Raw genomic sequence first — 18,385 nt, 5'->3', positions numbered from 1 at the left:
TGAGGTGGTTTTGGGGTGGTTTGAGGTGGTTTGGGGGAGGTTTGGGGTGCCCTGGTACGACTGCGACACAAAGACTTGGTTCTCTTTGACTTCCTTCTGGTCTGGTTCTTGGGAGACGTGGATTTTGGGGTTCCATCAAGGGGTTTTGGGGTTCCATCAAGGGGTTTTGGGGTTCCTCAGGGAGTTTTGGGGTTCCTCTGAGGTTTTTGGGGTTCTTCAGGGGGTTTTGGGGAGATTTGAGGTGGTTTTGGGGAGATTTGAGGTGGTTTGGAGGAGGTTTGGGGTGCCCTGGTACGACCGCGAGGCCAACGACGCCGTCCTCTTCGACTTCCTTCTGGTCTGGTTCTTGGGAGACGTGGATTTTGGGGTCCATCAGGGGGTTTTGGGGTTCCTCAGAGGTTTTTGGGGTTCTTCAGGGGGTTTTGGGGAGATTTGAGGTGGTTTGGGGGTGGTTTGGGGTGCCCTGGTACGACCGCGAGGCCAACGACGCCGTCCTCTTCGGCTTCCTCGTCGCCTGGTTCCTCGGAGAGGTGGGCCTGGGGTTCCATCAGGGGCTTTTGGGGTTCCTCAGAGGTTTTGGGGTGTCCCTGAGGGGGTTTCAGGTGGTTTTGGGCTGCCCTGGTACAACTGCGACGCAAAGACTTCATTCTCTTTGACTTCCTTCTGGTCTGGTTCTTGGGAGACGTGGATTTTGGAGTCCATCAGGGGGATTTGTGGTTCCTCAGAGGTTTTTGGCATTCCTCAGGGCGTTTTGGGGTCCATCAGGGGATTTTGGGGTTCCTTGAGGTGGTTTTGGGTTTCTTCAGGGGGTTTTGGGGTTCCTTAGAGAGTTCTGGGGGGTTCCTCAGGGGATTTTGGGGTCCATCAGGGGATTTTGGGGTTCCTTGAGGTGGTTTTGGGGTTCCTCAGAGGTTTTTGGGGTTCTTCAGGGGGTTTTGGGGTTCCTCAGGGAGTTCTGGGGGGTTCCTCAGGGGATTTTGGGGTCCATCAGGGGATTTTGGGGTCCATCAGGGGATTTTTGGGGTCCATCAGGGGGTTTTGGGTTGTCCCTGAGGTTTTTGGGGTTCTTCAGGGGGTTTTGGGGTTCCTCAGGGAGTTCTGGGGGGTTCCTCAGGGGGTTTTTGGGTCCATCAGGGGATTTTAGGGTTCCTCAGAGTTTTTTTTGGGGTTCCTCAGAGATTTTTGGGGTTCCTCAGGGAGTTTTGGGGAGATTTGAGCTGGTTTTGTGGTTCCTCAGTGAGTTTTGGGGAGGTTTGGGTTGGTTTTGGGGAGGTTTGGTACAGCGACAATGACACGACGGTGACAGTGGTGGGGTCCCCGGCTGGGCTGTGGTGGCACCAGGTGTGGCGGGGACACCTGGGGCGCGGTGTGCCGGGCTCAGGTGCCACCTGGTGCCACCTGGTGACACCTGGTGCCACCTGGGGACAGTTTGCGGCGCAGAGCGAGGAGCGGCCGTTCATCGTGGGCCACTTCCACGAGTGGCTGGCGGGGCTGGGGCTGGTGCTGAGCCGCGCCCGGCGCCTGCCCGTGGCCACCATCTTCACCACGCACGCCACGCTGCTGGGCCGCTACCTGTGCGCCGGGAGCGTGGACTTCTACAACAACCTGCACAGCGTGAGTCACCGGGGACACCTGGGGACACACCTGAGGGGTGGGACACACCTGGGACACCTGGGGACACACCTGAGGGGTGGGACACACCTGGGACACACCTGGGGACACACCTGGGACACACCTGGGGACACACCTGGGGACACACCTGAGGGGTGGGACACACCTGGGACACACCTGGGGACACACCTGGGACACACCTGGGGACACACCTGGGGACACACCTGAGGGGTGGGACACACCTGGGGACACACCTGGGACACACCTGGGGACACACCTGAGGGGTGGGACACACCTGGGGACACACCTGGGACACACCTGGGGACATGGGGACACACCTGGGGACACACCTGGGGACATGGGGGTTGGTACCTGTGCGCCGGGAGCGTGGACTTCTACAACAACCTGCACAGCGTGAGTCACCTGGGACACCTGGGGACACACCTGGGACACACCTGGGGACACACCTGGGGACACACCTGAGGGGTGGGACACACCTGGGGACACACCTGGGGACACACCTGGGACACACCTGGGGACATGGGGGTCGGTACCTGTGCGCCGGGAGCGTGGACTTCTACAACAACCTGCACAGCGTGAGTCACCTGGGACACACCTGAGGGGTGGGACACACCTGGGGACACACCTGGGACACCTGGGGACACACCTGAGGGGTGGGACACACCTGGGACACACCTGGGGACACACCTGGGGACATGGGGGCCGCTACCTGTGCGCCGGGAGCGTGGACTTCTACAACAACCTGCAGAGCGTGAGTGCCACGGGACACCTGGGGACACACCTGGGACACACCTGAGGGGTGGGACACACCTGGGGATGTGGGGACACACCTGGGGACACACCTGGGACATGGGGGTCGGTGCCTGTGCGCCGGGAGCGTGGACTTCTACAACAACCTGCACAGCGTGAGTCACCTGGGACACACCTGAGGGGTGGGACACACCTGGGACATACCTGGGACACACCTGGGACACACCTGGGGACACACCTGGGGACATGGGGGTCGGTGCCTGTGCGCCGGGAGCGTGGACTTCTACAACAACCTGCACAGCGTGAGTACCACGGGACACCTGGGGACACACCTGGGACACACCTGGGGTCACACCTGGGGACACACCTGGGGACACGCCTGGAGTCAGGGCTCTCCGTGGGGTTCTGGGTGTGCCCAGGTGAGCTCAGCTGTGCCCAGGTGTGTGCCCAGGTGAGCAGCAGGTCAGGGCTGGGAGGGTTCCAGGTCTGCCCAGGTGAGCTCAGCTGTGCCCAGGTGTGCCCAGGTGTGCCCAGGTGACCCCCAGGTGTGCCCAGGTGTGCCCAGGTGTGCCCAGGTGTGCCCAGGTGTGCCCTGTCCCCAGTTTGACGTGGACAAGGAGGCCGGGGAGTGGCAGATCAGGGCTGGGAGGGTTCCAGGTGTGCCCAGGTGAGCCCAGGTGTGCCCAGGTGTGCCCTGTCCCCAGTTTGACGTGGACAAGGAGGCCGGGGAGCGGCAGATCAGGGCTGGGGGGGGTTCCAGGTGTGCCCAGCTGTGCCCAGGTGAGCTCAGGTGTGCCCAGGTGTGCCCAGGTGTGCCCTGTCCCCAGTTTGACGTGGACAAGGAGGCCGGGGAGCGGCAGATCAGGGCTGGGGGGGGTTCCAGGTGTGCCCAGGTGTGCCCAGGTGTGCCCAGGTGTGCCCAGGTGTGTCCTGCCCGCAGTTTGACGTGGACAAGGAGGCCGGGGAGCGGCAGATCTACCACCGGTACTGCCTGGAGCGCGCGGCCGCGCACTGCGCCCACGTGCTGACCACCGTGTCCCACGTCACCGCCGCCGAGGCCGAGCACCTGCTCAAGCGCAAGCCAGGTGTGACCCTGACTCACCTGGGGAACCCCAAAATCCCCAAAATCCCTTCCCAATATTCCCAAAACCCCCAAATCCCCCAAATCCCTTTCCCAAATTCCCCAAATCCCAGCCCTGGCACTGCCAAGGCCGAGCACCTGCTCAAGCGCAAGCCAGGTGTGACCCCGGCTCACCTGGGGAACCCCAAAATCCCCAAATTCCTTCCCAATATTCCCAAAATCCCCCAAATCCCCTTCCCAGTATTCCTAAATCCCTTCTCAAAATCCCCCAAATCCCAGCCCTGACACTGCCATGGCCGAGCACCTGCTCAGGTGTGAGCCAGGTGTGACCCCAAATTCACCTGGGGAACCCCAAAATCCCTCAAATCCCTCAAATCCCCTCCCAAAATCCCCCAAATCCCAGCCCTGGCACTGCCAAGGCCAAGCTCCTGCTCAAGCGCAAGCCAGGTGTGACCCCAAATTCACCTGGGGAGCCCCAAAATCCCCAAATTCACCTGGGGAACCCCAAAATCTCCAAATCCCCCAAATCCCTTCCCAAATTCCCTCCCAAAATCCCCCAAATCCCAGCCCTGGCACTGCCATGGCCGAGCACCTGCTCAGGTGTGAGCCAGGTGCGACCCCGACTCACCTGGGGCACCCCAAAATCTCCAAAATCTGCAAAATCCCCAAATTCCCTCCCCAATATTCCCAAAATACCCCAAAATCCCCCAAATCCCACCCCTGGCACTGCCAAGGCCGAGCTCCTGCTCAAGCACAAGCCAGGTGTGACCCCGACTCACCTGGGGCACCCCAAAATCCCCAAATTCACCTGGGAAACCCCAAAATCCCCCAAATCCCCCTGAGTACCCCAAAATCCCCCTGATCCCCTCCCGAAATCCCCCAAATTCCAGCCCTGTCACTGCCACGGGGAGGATTTGGGGGATTTGGGGGGGATTTGAGGATTTGGGGGGACATTTTTGGGGGCATTTTGGGTTCTCCCCAACCTCCCACACCTGGTGATCCCCAAAATCCTGGTGGACCCCCAAAGACCTCCTCCAAAAATCCCCTCACCCCCAAAATTCCTTATGGGGTTTCAGGGTGGGATTTGGGGAAGGATCCAGGGATTTTGGGAGGCGGATTTGGGGATTTGGGGGGACATTTTTGGGGGGATTTTGGGGTCCCCCTGACCCCCCAAAATCCCGCCCAGACCTGGTGACCCCCAACGGGCTGAACGTGCGCAAGTTCTCGGCCATGCACGAGTTCCAGAACCTGCACGCCCAGAGCAAGGCCCGTGTGCAGGAGTTCGTGCGGGGCCACTTCTACGGGTGAGGGACCCCAAAAGGGACCCCAAAATCCTGGGGGGACCCCAAAATCTTGAGGGGACCCCAAAATCCCGGGGGACCCCAAAATCTTGGGGGGATCCTGATGTGCAGAGGGTGGGAGCCAGGAGTTCGTGTGGGGTGACTTCTATGGGTCAGGGACCCCAAAAGGGACCCCAAAACCTCGAAAGGGACCCCAAAAATCCTGGGGGACCCCAAAATCCCGGGGGACCCCAAAATCCTGAGGGAAACTTGGGCAGAAACCCCAAAATCTTGGGGGGATCCTGATGTGCAGAGGGTGGGAGCCAGGAGTTTGTATGGGGTCACTTCTACGGGTGAGGGACCCCAAAAGGGACCCCAAAACCTCGAAAGGGACCCCAAAATCTTGAGGGGACCCCAAAATCCCGGGGAGACCCCAAAATCCTGGGGGAAACCCCAAAATCTTGGGGGGATCCTGATGTGCAGAGGGTGGGAGCCAGGAGTTCGTGTGGGGTCACTTCTATGGGTGAGGGACCCCAAAAGGGACCCCAAAATCCCGGGGGGACCCCAAAATCTTGAGGGGACCCCAAAATCCCGAGGGGAACTCAAAATCCTGGGGGAAATGTGGCCAGAAACCCCAAAATCCTGTGGAAGATTCTGAGCCAGGAGTTCAGGGAAGCTTCTACGGGTGAGGGACCCCAAAAAAGACCCCAGTACCCCTAAAGGGACCCCGAAACCCCAAAAGGGACCCCAAAATCCCAGGAGAAACCCCAAAACCACGAGGGGATCCCAAAATCCTGGGGGAAACCTGGGCAGAAACCCCAAATCCTGGGGGGGACCCCAAAACCCCAAAAGGGACCCCAAAAAAAGGACCCCAAAATCCTGAAAGGGACCCCAAAACCACGAGGGGAACCCAGAACCATGGGAGGTAACCCCAAAATCCAGTGAGGGAACCTCGGGGTGGTTTTGGGGTTCCCCAGGTGGGTTTGGGGTATTTTGGGTGTTTCTGTGGTGTTTTGGGGGTATTTTTGGGTATTTTGGGGTGTTTTTGACACATTTTGGGGTTTTTTGGGTGTTTTGGGGCTATTTTGGGGTATATTGGGGTGTTTTGGGGCTGTTTTTGGTGTGGTTTTGGGCTGTTTGTGGTGTGGTTTTTTGGCTGTTTTTGGGGTATTTGGGGGTATTTTTGGGCTGGTTTTGGGGTATTTTTGGGCTGGTTTTGGGGTGGTTTTGGGGTATTTTGGCATGTTTTGGGGTGTTTTGGGGTATTTGGGGTATTTTGGGGTGTTTGGGGGTATTTTGGGGTATTTGGGGGTGGGTTTGGGGTATTTTTTTGTATTTTGGGGTGTTTGGCGGTATTTTGGGGTATTTGGGGGTGGTTTTGGGGTATTTTTTTGGTATTTGGGGGTATTTGGGGGTGATTTTGGGGTGATTTTGAGGTATTATGCGGTATTTTGGGGTTTTTTTGGGGTATTTTTGGAGTGTTTTGGGTATTTTGGGGTGTTTTGGGGGTATTTGGGGGTGGTTTGGGGGTATTATGGGGTATTTTTTGGGGGTTTTTGGGGTATTTTGGGGTGGGTTTTTTGGGTATTTTGGAGTGTTTGGGGTATTTTGGGGTATTTTGGGATATTTTTGGGGTATTTTGGGGTATTTGGGGGTGATTTTGGGGTGATTTTGAGGTATTATGGGGTATTTGGGGGTTTTTTTGGGTATTTTGGAGTGTTTTGGGTATTTTGGGGTATTTTGGGATATTTTTGGGGTATTTTGGGGTGTTTTGGGTATTTTGGGATATTTTTTGGGTATTTTGGGGTGTTTTTGGGGGTGTTTGGGAGTCCCAGGCGAGCTCCCCCCGCAGGCACCTGGATTTCGACTTGGACAAGACGCTTTTCTTCTTCATCGCCGGCCGCTACGAGTTCTCCAACAAGGGCGCCGACATTTTCCTGGAGGCGCTGGCCCGGCTCAACTACCTGCTCCGGGTGACACGGGGGTGGCCCTGGGGACATCGGGGACATTTGGGGACACTGGGGACATCGGGGGGATTGGGGACATTTGGGGACATCGGGGGATTGGGGACATGGAGGACATTTGGGGACACTGGGGACATTGGGGGGATCGGGGGGATCGGGGACATTTGGGGACATTGGGGACATTGGGGGATTGGGGACATTGAGGACATTTGGGGACACTGGGGACATTTGGGACATCAGGGGGATCGGGGGGATCGGGGACATTGGGGACATCAAGGGGATTTGGGACATGGAGGACACTTGGAGACATTGGGGACATTGGGGACATCAGGGGGATCGGGGGGATTGGGGACACTGAGGACATTTGGAGACATTGGGGACACTGAGGACATTTGGGGACATTGGGGACATGGAGGACATTTGGGGACATTGGGGGATTGGGGACATTGAGGGGATGGGGGACACTGGGGACATTGGGGATGTTGGGGACATTGAGGGGATCAGGGCGACAATTGGGGGGACTGGGACTTGGGGACACTGGGGACACTCAGGGGGATTGGGGACATCGGGGAAATTTGGGACATTTGGGGACATTGGGGACATTGAGGGGATTGGGGACATCGGGGACATTGGGCAGAGCAGGACTGGGGACACTGGGGGGATTGGGGACACTGAGGACATCAGGGACATTTGGGGACATTGGGCAGATCAGGAGGATTGAGGACATTGAGGGCATGGGGGACATTGAGGACATTGAGGGGATCGGGGACATCAGGGACAGTGAGGACATTGGGGACATTGGAGAGACATTGAGGGGGTTGGGGACATTGGGGACATTTGGGGATTTTGGACATTGGGGGACATTGGAGATGTTGGGGACATTGGGGTGATTTGGGACATCGGGGACATTGAGGACGTTGGGGACATCAAGGTGACATGGGGACATTGCTGAAACCCATGGGGACACAAGTGACATCTGGGGACATTTGGGGACATTCCAGGCTTGGGGGGACACCGGAGGTATTTGGGGACAGAGGGGACATTTGGGGTCAGCTTGGGGACATTTGGGGGGGTTTTAGGGCACCCCGGGTGACATTTGGGGACCCTGGGTGACATCTGGGGACACCCCTGGCAGCTGATCCATGCTGGGGACATTTGGGGACAAACGGGGTTACTTGGGGCTGGGGGCGCTGCGGGGAATTTTGGGGACCTTTGGGGACTTTTGGGGACCCCAGGTGACATTGGGGACCCCGGGTGACATTTGGGGACCCCCCGCAGGTGAATGGCAGCGAGGTGACCGTGGTGGCATTTTTCATCATGCCCGCCAGGACCAACAACTTCAACGTGGAGTCGCTCAAGGGCCAGGCCGTGCGCAAGCAGCTCTGGTGGGACCCCAAAAAACCCCAAAAATGTCCCAAAAGATCCCAAAAGATCTCAAAAAATCCCCAAAATCCACTGAACTACCCCAAAATACCCAAAAACCAAAAAAAACCCCCCAAAAATCCCAAAAACACACCCCAAACCCATCCAGGGTCAGGCCGTGCGCAAGCAGCTCTGGTGGGACCCCAAAATATCCCCAAATATCCCCAAAATATCCCAAAATATCTCAAAAGATCCCAAAATACACAAAAATCCCAAATATCCCAAAATATCCCAAAAATCCACCCCAAACCCATCCAGGCCAGGCCGTGCGCAAGCAGCTCTGGTGGAACCCAAAATATCCCCAAAATATCTCAAAATAACCTAAAGAAAAATCTCAAAATACCCCAAAATACCCAAAATAGCCTAAAAATATCCCAAAATCCACCCAAAATATCCCAAAATTATCCCAAAAATCCACCCCAAATCCATCCAGGGTCAGGCCGTGCGTAAGCAGCTCTGGTGGGACCCCAAAATATCCCATAAAATCCAAAAATATCCCAAAATGTCCCAAAAATATTTTTTAAAATCTCAAAATATCCCAAAATATCCCAAAATACCCCCCAAAAAATCCTAAAAATCCCCAAAATATCCCAAAATACCCAAAAAAATCCCAAAAATCCACCCCAAACATATCCAGGGCCAGGCTGTGCACAAGCAGCTCTGGTGGGACCCAAAAACCCCCAAAAATATCCCAAAATATCCCAAAAAATCCCCAAAATCCACTGAACAGCCCCAAAAATACCCAAAAAAACAAAAAAATCCAAAAATATTTCAAAAATCCACCCCAAATCCATCCAGGGCCAGGCCGTGCACAAGCAGCTCTGGTGGGACCCAAAATATCCCAGAAAAATCTCAAAAATATCCCAAAATCCCCCAAAAAAATCCCAAAATATCCCTAAAAAATCCCCAAAATCCCCAAAAATATCCAGAAAAATCCCCAAAATATCCCCAAAATATCCCAAAATATCCCAAAAAATCCCCAAAATCCCCCCCAAATTCTGCCCCCCAGGGACACGGCCAACGCCGTGAAGGAGAAATTCGGGAAGAAGCTCTACGAGTCTCTGCTGGTGTAAGAACCCCCCAAAAAAAACCCCCCAAAAAACCCCAAACCCCCCCAAACGCACCCTGGGGACCCCCGGGGATTTTGGGGTGGGGTCCCCTCGGCTCCCAGCCCCCCCAAATTTTAGGGGGAACCTCCCGGACATGAACAAGATGCTGGACAGGGAGGATTTCACCATGATGAAGAGAGCCATCTTCGCCACCCAGGTGATTTTGGGGGGCTGCACCCCCTTTTGGGGGGGCTGGGACCCCTTTTTGGGGGTGTGACTCCTTTTTTGGGGGGCTGGGACCCTTTTTTTGGAGGGCTGGGACCCTTTTGGGGGGGCTGCACCCTCTTTTTGGGGGGCTGAGACCCATTTTTTGGGGGGCTGGGACTCTATTTTGGGGGGCTGGAACCCATTTTGGGGGGCTGCACCCCTTTTTTAGGGGGCTGAGACCCCTTTTTTTGGGTGGGGACCCCCTTTTTGGGGAGCTGAGACCCATTTTTTGGGGGGCTGGGACCCCTTTTTGGGGGGCTGCCACCCCATTTTGGGGGTGGGGACCCACTTTTTGGGGGTGTGACTCCTTTTTGGGGGGCTGGGACCCTTTTTTGGGGGGGCTGGGACCCTTTTTGGGGGGCTGCACCCCCTTTTTGGAGGGCTGGGACCTCTTTTTGGGGGGCTGGGACCCTTTTTGGGGGGCTGCACCCCCTTTTTGGAGGGCTGGGACCTCTTTTTGGGGGGCTGAGACCCATTTTTTGGGGGGCTGGGACTCTATTTTGGGGGGCTGTAACCCATTTTGGGGGGCTGGGACCCCTTTTTGGGGGGCTGCACCCCTTTTTTGGGGGGCTGAGACCCCTTTTTTTGGGTGGGGACCCCCTTTTTGGGGGGCTGGACCCTTTTTGGGGGGCTGGGACCCCATTTTGGGGGGCTGGGATCTCTTTTTGGGGTCTGACACACTTGAGACCCTTTTTTGGGGTTACAGAAAATTTTGGGGTTCCTAGGTCCCCCTTTTTTTGGGTGTGGGGACAATAATGGGGTCCTGGGCCCCCCTTTTTTGGGAGCGATTTTGGGGTTCCTGCTGCCCCTTTTTGGGGTAAAATCAGGAGAATTGGACAGAAATTTGGGGTTCCTGGTTCCGTTTTTTGGGGTCAGAGAAGATTTTGGGGTTCCTGGGTCCCCCTTTTTTTGGGGGCGATTTTGGGGTTCTTGCTGCCCCTTTTTGGGAGAGATTTTGGGGTTCCTGCTGCCCCTTTTGGGAGAGATTTTGGGGTTCCTGCTGCCCTTTTTGGGGAGCGATTTTGGGGTTCCTGCTGCCCCTTTTTGGGAGAGATTTTGGGGTTCTTTCTGCCATTTTTGGGGAGCGATTTTGGGGTTCCTGCTACCCATTTTTGGGGTAAAACCAGTAAAATTGGACAGAAATTCGGTGCTCCTGGGTGCGCTTTTTGGGGTCGGAGGAGCTTTGGGTGCCCGTTTTTGGGGTGTGGGGACATTTGGGGGGGTCCTGAACACTGGGGGGACCCCCAAAATTTGTCCCCCCCAGCGTCAGTCCTTCCCCCCCGTGTGCACCCACAACATGCTGGACGACGCCACCGACCCCATCCTGACCACGATCCGCAGGATCGGCCTCTTCAACAGCAGCAACGACCGCGTCAAGGTGGCACCTGGGGACACTTCTGGGGGTGGGGACATCGGGGGGACACGGGGACATCGGGGGGACACGGGGACATCGGGGGGACACGGGATTTTGGGGGGTTTGGGGGGTTTGGTTGGGATTTTGGGGGGTTTTATGGGGGTTTTGAGGGGGTTTGGAGCATCTGGAGCTCTTCAACAGCAGCAACGATCAGGTCAAGGTGGCACCTGGGGACACTTCTGGGGGTGGGGACATCGGGGGGGACACGGGGACATCGGGGGGACACGGGGACATCAGGGGATGTGGGGTTTGGGGGTGCTCAGGGTTTTTTTTGGGGGATTTTTGGGTGTTTTATGGGGGTTTTTAGGGGGTTTTGGAGCATCTGGAGCTCTTCAAGAGCAGCAACGATCAGGTCAAGGTGGCACCTGGGGACACTTCTGGGGGTGGGGACATCGGGGGGACACGGGGACATCGGGGGGACACGGGGTTTGGGGGGTTTGGGGGGTTTGGTTGGGAATTTGGGGGGTTTAATTTGGGTTTTGGGGGGTTTTGGATCATCTGGAGCTCTCCAGCAGCAGCAACGATCAGGTCAAGGTGGCACCTGGGGACACTTCTGGGGGTGGGGACATCGGGGGGACACGGGGACATCGGGGGATGTGGGGTTTGGGGGTGCTCAGGGGGTTTTTTGGGGGGATTTTTGGGGGTTTTATGGGGGCTTTTAGGGAGTTTTTGGGCATCTGGAGCTCTCCAGCAGCAGCAACGATCAGGTCAAGGTGGCACCTGGGGACACTTCTGGGGGTGGGGACATCGGGGGGGACACGGGGACATCGGGGGATGTGGGGTTTGGGGGCTTTGGTTGGGATTTTGGGGAGTCTGCAGGGAGGGATTTGGGGTTCCAGGGCATTTTGGGGTTCTGGGCTAGAAATTTTGGGGTTCAAATCAGGATTTTGATTTCTGAGAGGGAATTTTTCTGTTCTGGGATGGGAATTTGCAGGAATTTTGGTTTCTGGGATGGGAATTTTGGGGTTCAGCTCAGAATTTTGGGGTTCTGGGGTGAGAATTTTGAGGTCCAGAGCAGGATTTTTGGTTTCTGGGGTGGAAATTTTGGCATTCAGCTCAGAATTTTGGCATTCTGGGTTGGGAATTTGCAGAATTTTGGGGTTCTAGGTTGGGAATTTGCAGGATTTTGGGTTTCTGGAGTGGGAATTTCGGGGTTCAGATCAGGATTTTGGGGTTCTGGGGTGAGAATTTTGAGGTCCAGAGCAGAATTTTGGGTTTCTGGGATGGGAATTTGCAGGATTTTTGGTTTCTGGGGTGGAAATTTCGGGGTTCAGATCCAAATTTTGGGGTTCTGGGTTGGGAATTTTGGGGTTCAGATCAGGATTTTGGGGTTCTGGGTTGGGAATTTGCAGGATTTTTGGTGTTCTGGGGTGGAAATTTCGGGGTTCAGCTCAGAATTTTGGTGTTCTGGCGTGGAAATTTCGGGGTTCAGCTCAGAATTTTGGGGTTCTGGGATGGGAATTTCGGGGTTCAGCTCAGAATTTTGGGGTTCTGGGATGGGAATTTGCAGGATTTTGGGTTTCTGGAGTGGGAATTTCAGGGTTCAGCTCTGGATTTTGGGTTTCTGGAGTGGGAATTTCAGGGTTCAGCTCTGGATTTTGGGTTTCTGGAGTGGGAATTTCGGGGTTCAGCTCAGAATTTTGGGTTTCTGGAGTGGGAATTTCAGGGTTCAGCTCTGGATTTTGGGTTTCTGGAGTGGAAATTTCAGGGTTGGGTTTCTGGAGTGGGAATTTCGGGGTTCAGCTCTGGATTTTGGGTTTCTGGGATGGAAATTTCGGGGTTCAGCTCTGGATTTTGGGTTTCTGGAGTGGGAATTTCAGGGTTCAGCTCTGGATTTTGGGGTTCTGGGTTGGGAATGTGCAGGATTTTTGGTTTCTGGGGTGGAAATTTCGGGGTTCAGCTCAGAATTTTGGGGTTCTGGGTTGGGAATTTGCAGGATTTTGGGTTTCTGGAGTGGGAATTTCGGGGTTCAGCTCTGGATTTTGGGTTTCTGGAGTGGGAATTTCAGGGTTCAGCTCTGGATTTTGGGTTTCTGGGATGGGAATTTGCAGGATTTTTGGTTTCTGGAGTGGGAATTTCAGGGTTCAGCTCAGGATTTTGGGTTTCTGGGATGGGAATTTCGGGGTTCAGCTCCGGATTTGGGGGCTCACCCCCCGTTTCCCCCCTCCCCAAGATCATCTTCCACCCCGAGTTCCTGTCCTCCACCAGCCCCCTGCTCCCGGTGGACTACGAGGAGTTCGTCCGCGGTTGCCACCTGGGCGTCTTCCCCTCCTACTACGAGCCCTGGGGCTACACCCCAGGTGAAAGCCACCCTCGGGAGGGGCTCCCCGAGTCCCCGGGACCCCCCAAAACCCGCCCGGGACCCCCAAAAACCCCCCGTGACCCCCCAAAATCCGCCCCCCAGCCGAGTGCACGGTCATGGGCATCCCCAGCGTCTCCACCAACCTCTCGGGCTTCGGCTGCTTCATGGAGGAGCACATCGCCGACCCCTCGGCCTACGGTCAGCGGCGGGGACCCCGAAAAGTGGGGAGCACCCCGAAATATGGGGGGGACCCCAAAATATGGGGGGGCACCCCGAAATATGGGGGGGACCCCAAAATATGGGGGGGACCCAGAATTCTGAGGGGTGGGTACAAAATCCAGGGGGTGACCCAGAATTCTGAGGGGTTCAACAAAAACCTGGGGGGGACCCCAAATTCTGGGAGGGGCCCAAATTCTGGGGGGGACCCCAAAATATGGGGGGGACCCCAAAATAGGAGGGGAACCCCAAAATGGGGGGGGGGCGGGCAAAATTCAGGGGGTGTCCCAAAATTCTGGAAGGGGGTGGGTACAAAATCCAGGGCGTGACCCAAAATTCTGAGGGGTTCAACAAAAACCTGGGGGGGACCCCAAATTCTGGGGGGACCCAAAATTCTGGGGGGGACCCCAAAATATGGGGGGAGCCCCAAAATATGGGGGGGGGGGGGAGATTCAGGGGGTGTCCCAAAATTCTGGGGGGAGCAGGTACAAAATCCAAGGGGTGACCCAAAATTCTGAGGGGTTCAACAAAAACCTGGGGGGGACCCCACATTCTGAGGGGGGCCCAAATCTGGGGGAAAGCCAAAATATGGGTGGGACCCCAAAATATGGGGGAGGACCCCAAATTCTGAGTGGGGGGGAAAAATTCAGGGGGGGTCCCAAAATTCTGGGGAGGGGGTCAAAAACCTGGGGTGGGTCAACAAAAAACTGGGGAGGGGGGCAAAATCCAAAATTTTGGGTGGGGGCTCAAAAACCTGGAAGGGGACCCAAATACCGAGTGGGACCCCAAAATTCTGGGAGGGTCACCAACACCTGTCCCCATGTCCCCATCCTCGTCACTGTCCCCATGTCCCCATTGTCCCCATTGTCCCTGTCCCCATGTCCTCATGTTCCTGTCCCCATCCTTGTCCTCATCCCTGTTCCTGTCCCCATCATGATGTCCCTGTCCCCATGTCCCTGTCCCCATCCCCTTGTCCCCATCCCCATGTCCCTGTGTCCCCCTGTCCCCATGTCCCTGTCCCTGTGTCCATGTCCCCATTGTCCCCATCTCCATGTCCCTGTCCCCATTGTCCCCACATCCCAGTCCCCATGTCCCTGTCCCCCTGTCCCCCTGTCCCCATGTCCCTGTCCCTGTCCCCATTGTCCCCGTGTCCCTGTCCCCATGTCTGTCCCATGTCCCCCTGTCCCTGTGTCCCCATCCCTGTGTCCATGTCCCCACTGTCCCCATGTCCCTGTGTCCCTGTCCCCATGTCCCCCTGTCCCCATCATGATGTCCCTGTGTCCATGTCCCCATTGTCCTCATGTCCCTGTCCCCATGTCCCCATGTCCCTGTCCCCATCCCTGTCCACGTCCCCATGTCCCCATGTCCCTGTGTCCCCCTGTCCCCATCCCCATGTCCCCATTGTCCCCATGCCCCCATTTTGCCATCTCCATGTCCCTGTCCCCATGTCCCCATCCCTGTCCCAGTCCCCCTGTTGCTGTCCCCATGTCCCACTCTCCATGTCCCCATTGTCCCCGTGTCCCCACTGTCCCCATCTCCATGTCCATGTCCCCATTGTCCCCCTGTCCCCATTGTCCCCACGTCCCTGTCCCAGTCCCCACTGTCCCCATCTCCATGTCCATGTCCCTGTCCCCGTCCCCATGTCCCCATCCCCATGTCCCCCTGTCCCCATGTCCCCATTGTCCCCATGCCCCCATTTTGTCATCTCCATGTCCCTGTCCCCATTGTCCCCATCCCCATGTCCCTGTCCCCATCCCTGTCCCCATCCCCATGTCCCCATGTCCCCATTGTCCCCATGCCCCCATTTTGTCATCTCCATGTCCCTGTCCCCATTGTCCCCATCCCTGTTCCTATTGTCCCCATCCCCATGTCCCTGTCCCCGTGTCCCCATTTTCCCCATTGTCCCCATGTCGCTGTCCCCATTGTCCCCATTGTCCCCATTGTCCCCACGTCCCAGTTCCCACTGTTCCCATCTCCATGTCCATGTCCCTGTCCCCATTCCCATGTCCCCATCCCTGTCCCCATGTCCCTGTCCCCATGTCCCCATCCCTGTTCCCATCCCTGCCCATGTCCCTGTCCTCATCCCCATGTCCCCATCCCTGTCCCCATCCCCATGTCCCCGTGTCTCCATGTCCCTGTCCCCATTGTCCCCATTGTCCCTGTGTCCCCGTCCCCGTGTCGCCGTCCCGCGGCTGACGTCGATCTCCGGCAGGGATCTACATCGTGGACCGGCGGTTCCGGGCGCCGGAGGAGTCGTGCGCGCAGCTGACGGCGTTCCTGTACGGCTTCTGCCAGCAGAGCCGGCGGCAGCGCATCGTGCAGCGCAACCGCACCGAGCGCCTCTCCGACCTGCTCGACTGGAAGTACCTGGGACGGGTGAGAGGGGCCAAAATCCACCTGGAGCTTCTGCTGGGGGGTCTGGAGGCATCTCGGGGGGGTTTGGAGGCATCTCAGGGGGGTTTGGAGCATCTCAGAGGGGTTTGGAGGCATCTCAGGGGGGTTTGGAGGCATCTCGGGGGGGTTAGGAGGCATCTCGGGGGGTTTGGAGGCATCTCAGGGGGGTTTGGAGGCATCTCAGAGGGTTTGGAGGCATCTCAGGGGGGTTTGGAGGCATCTCGGACGGGTTTCTGGAGGTCCTAGAGAAGTTCCTTGGGGGTTTGGGGGCATCTCAGAGGGTTTGGAGGCATCTCAGGGGGGTTTGGAGGCATCTCAGGGGGGTTTGGGGGCATCTCAGAGGGTTTGGAGGCATCTCGGGGGGGTTTGGGGTCTCCGGGGGTTTTTGGGGGTCTCTGGGGTGGTTTTTGGGGGGAGTTTTTGGGGTGGTTCTTGGGGGTCTCGGGGTGGTCTTTGGGGGGAGTTTTTGGGGTGGTTTCGGGGGGTCTCTGGGTGGTTTTTGGGGGAGTTTTTGGGGTGGTTTTTGGGGGTCTCTGGGGTGGTTTTTGGGGGAGTTTTTGGGGTGGTTTTTGGGGGTCTCTGGGGTGGTTTTTGGGGGAGTTTTTGGGGTGGTTTTTGGGGGTCTCTGGGGTGGTTTTTGGGGGAGTTTTTGGGGTGGTTTTTGGGGGTCTCTGGGGTGGTTTTTGGGGGAGTTTTTGGGGTGGTTTTTGGGGGTCTCTGGGGTGGTTTTTGGGGTGGTTTCGGGGGGTCTCGGGTGGTTTTTGGGGGCTCCTGACCCCTCCCCCCCAGTACTACACCTTCGCCCGGCGCATGGCCCTGGCCAAGGCCTTCCCCGAGAGCTTCACCTACGAACCCCCCGAGGCCGCGGCTGTGAGTGACCCCAGAACCCTGGGGGGGACCCCAAACCCGGGGGACCCCAAAACACTGGGGGGGACCCCAAAATCCTAGAGGGGACCCCCCTGAGTGACCCCAAAACCGGGGGGACCCCAAAACCCAGGGGTGAACCCCAAAACCCTGGGGGGGACCTCAAAATCCTAGAGGGGACCCCCCTGAGTGACCCCAAAACCGGGGGGACCCCAAAACCTAGGGGTGAACCCCAAAACCCTGAGGGACCCCAAAACCCTGGGGGGGACCCCCCTGAGTGACCCCAAAACCGGGGGGACCCCAAAATCCTGGGGGGGACCCCAAAAACCTGGGGGGGATCCCAAAATCCTGAGTGACCCCAAAACCCGGGGGACCTCAAAACCCTGGGGGGACCCCCTTTTCCACCCCATTTTCCCCATTTTTTCCCCTTTTCCCCCCGCGTTTTTTCCTCATTTTTTCCATTTTTATCCCCTTGTTTTCCCCTTCCCCCCCCTGCATTTTTCCCCCATTTTTCCCCTTCCCCCCCATTTTTTCCACTTTTATCCCCCTTTCCCCCCCCGTTTTTCCCCCATTTTTCCTCCTTTCTCCCCGTTTTTCCCCATTTTTCCCCTTTCCCCCCCCCGTTTTTCCCCCTTTCCCCCTCCGTTTTCCCCCATTTCCCCCCATTCCCCCTTTCCCCCTTTTCCCCCTTTTCCCCCATTTTCCCCCTTTTATCCCCCTTTTCCCCATTTTCCCCATTCCCCCTTTCCCCCATTTTCCCCTTTCCCCCCTTCCCCCCCATTTTTTCCCCATTTATCCCCCTTTTCCCCCATTTTCCCCATTCCCCTTTTCCCCCATTTTTCCCCTTTCCCCCCCTTTTTCCCCCTTTTCCCCCATTTTCCCCATTCCCCCCTTTCCCCCATTTTCCCCTTTCCCCCATTTTTTCCCCATTTATCCCCCTTTTTCCCCATTTTTCCCCTTTCCCCCTTTTCCCCCTTTCCCCCCATTTTCCCCCATTTTCCCCCCTTTTATCCCCCTTTTCCCCCATTTTCCCCATTCCCCCTTTTCCCCCATTTTCCCATTCCCCCCTTTTCCCTCCTTTTCCCCCATTTTCTGCATTCCCCTATTCCCCCCTTTTCCCCCATTTTTCCCCTTTTCCCCCGTTTTCCCCCATTTTTCCCCATTCCCTATTCCCCCTTTCCCCCCATTTTTCCCCATTCTCCCCCATTTTTCCCCATTCCCCCCTTTTCCCTCCTTTTCCCCCATTTTCCCCATTCCCCCTTTCCCCCCATTTTTCCCCATTCCCCCCATTCCCCATTCCCCCATTTATCCCCCTTTCCCCCCATATTCCCCAATCCCCTTTCCCGTTCCCCCTCCCCTCTCCGCCCCTCCCCGCAGGGGTTCCGCTACCCCCGGCCCGCCTCGGTGCCGCCGTCCCCGGCGCTGTCGCGCCTCTCGAGCCCGCGGCACAGCGACGACGAGGACGAGCGCTACGACGAGGAGGAGGAGGCGGCCAAGGACCGCGCCAACATCCGCCGGCCCCCGAGCCCCCCCGGGCTGCCGCCCACCCGCAACTGAGCCCCCCGATTTGGGGAGGGGGCTCCTCCTCATCCCCCCCACCCGCAACTGAGCCCCCCGATTTGGGGAGGGGGCTCCTCCTCATCCCCCCCACCCGCAACTGAGCCCCCAGATTTGGGGAGGGGGCTCCTCCTCCTCATCATCACCCACCCGCAGCTGAACCCCCGAAATTTGGGGAGGGGGATCCTCCTCC

General features: G+C 57.3%; 1 protein-coding gene across 1 annotated transcript in view; it reads left to right on the top strand.

The window, feature by feature from the left end:
* Positions 1-18,207, top strand: part of GYS1 (glycogen synthase 1) — a 30,044-nt gene extending 11,837 nt beyond the window's left edge. The window contains exons 5-17 of the mRNA XM_077789863.1: positions 1,429-1,614; positions 3,323-3,467; positions 4,650-4,767; positions 6,596-6,716; positions 7,986-8,092; positions 9,139-9,198; positions 9,317-9,395; positions 10,710-10,823; positions 13,033-13,159; positions 13,264-13,359; positions 15,590-15,753; positions 16,561-16,641; positions 18,013-18,207. Coding sequence (XP_077645989.1) covers positions 1,429-1,614; positions 3,323-3,467; positions 4,650-4,767; positions 6,596-6,716; positions 7,986-8,092; positions 9,139-9,198; positions 9,317-9,395; positions 10,710-10,823; positions 13,033-13,159; positions 13,264-13,359; positions 15,590-15,753; positions 16,561-16,641; positions 18,013-18,192 — 1,578 coding nt within the window. The 3' untranslated portion in view covers positions 18,193-18,207. The remainder of the gene's footprint in view (positions 1-1,428; positions 1,615-3,322; positions 3,468-4,649; positions 4,768-6,595; positions 6,717-7,985; positions 8,093-9,138; positions 9,199-9,316; positions 9,396-10,709; positions 10,824-13,032; positions 13,160-13,263; positions 13,360-15,589; positions 15,754-16,560; positions 16,642-18,012) is intronic.
* Positions 18,208-18,385: the final 178 nt, after the last annotated feature.

This window comes from Lonchura striata, chromosome 38, assembly GCF_046129695.1.
Source record: "Lonchura striata isolate bLonStr1 chromosome 38, bLonStr1.mat, whole genome shotgun sequence".
Classification (NCBI taxonomy): Eukaryota; Metazoa; Chordata; class Aves; order Passeriformes; family Estrildidae; genus Lonchura; species Lonchura striata.
Note: the sequence above shows the minus strand (reverse complement) of the source record. Positions and strands in the feature narration are given on the sequence as shown.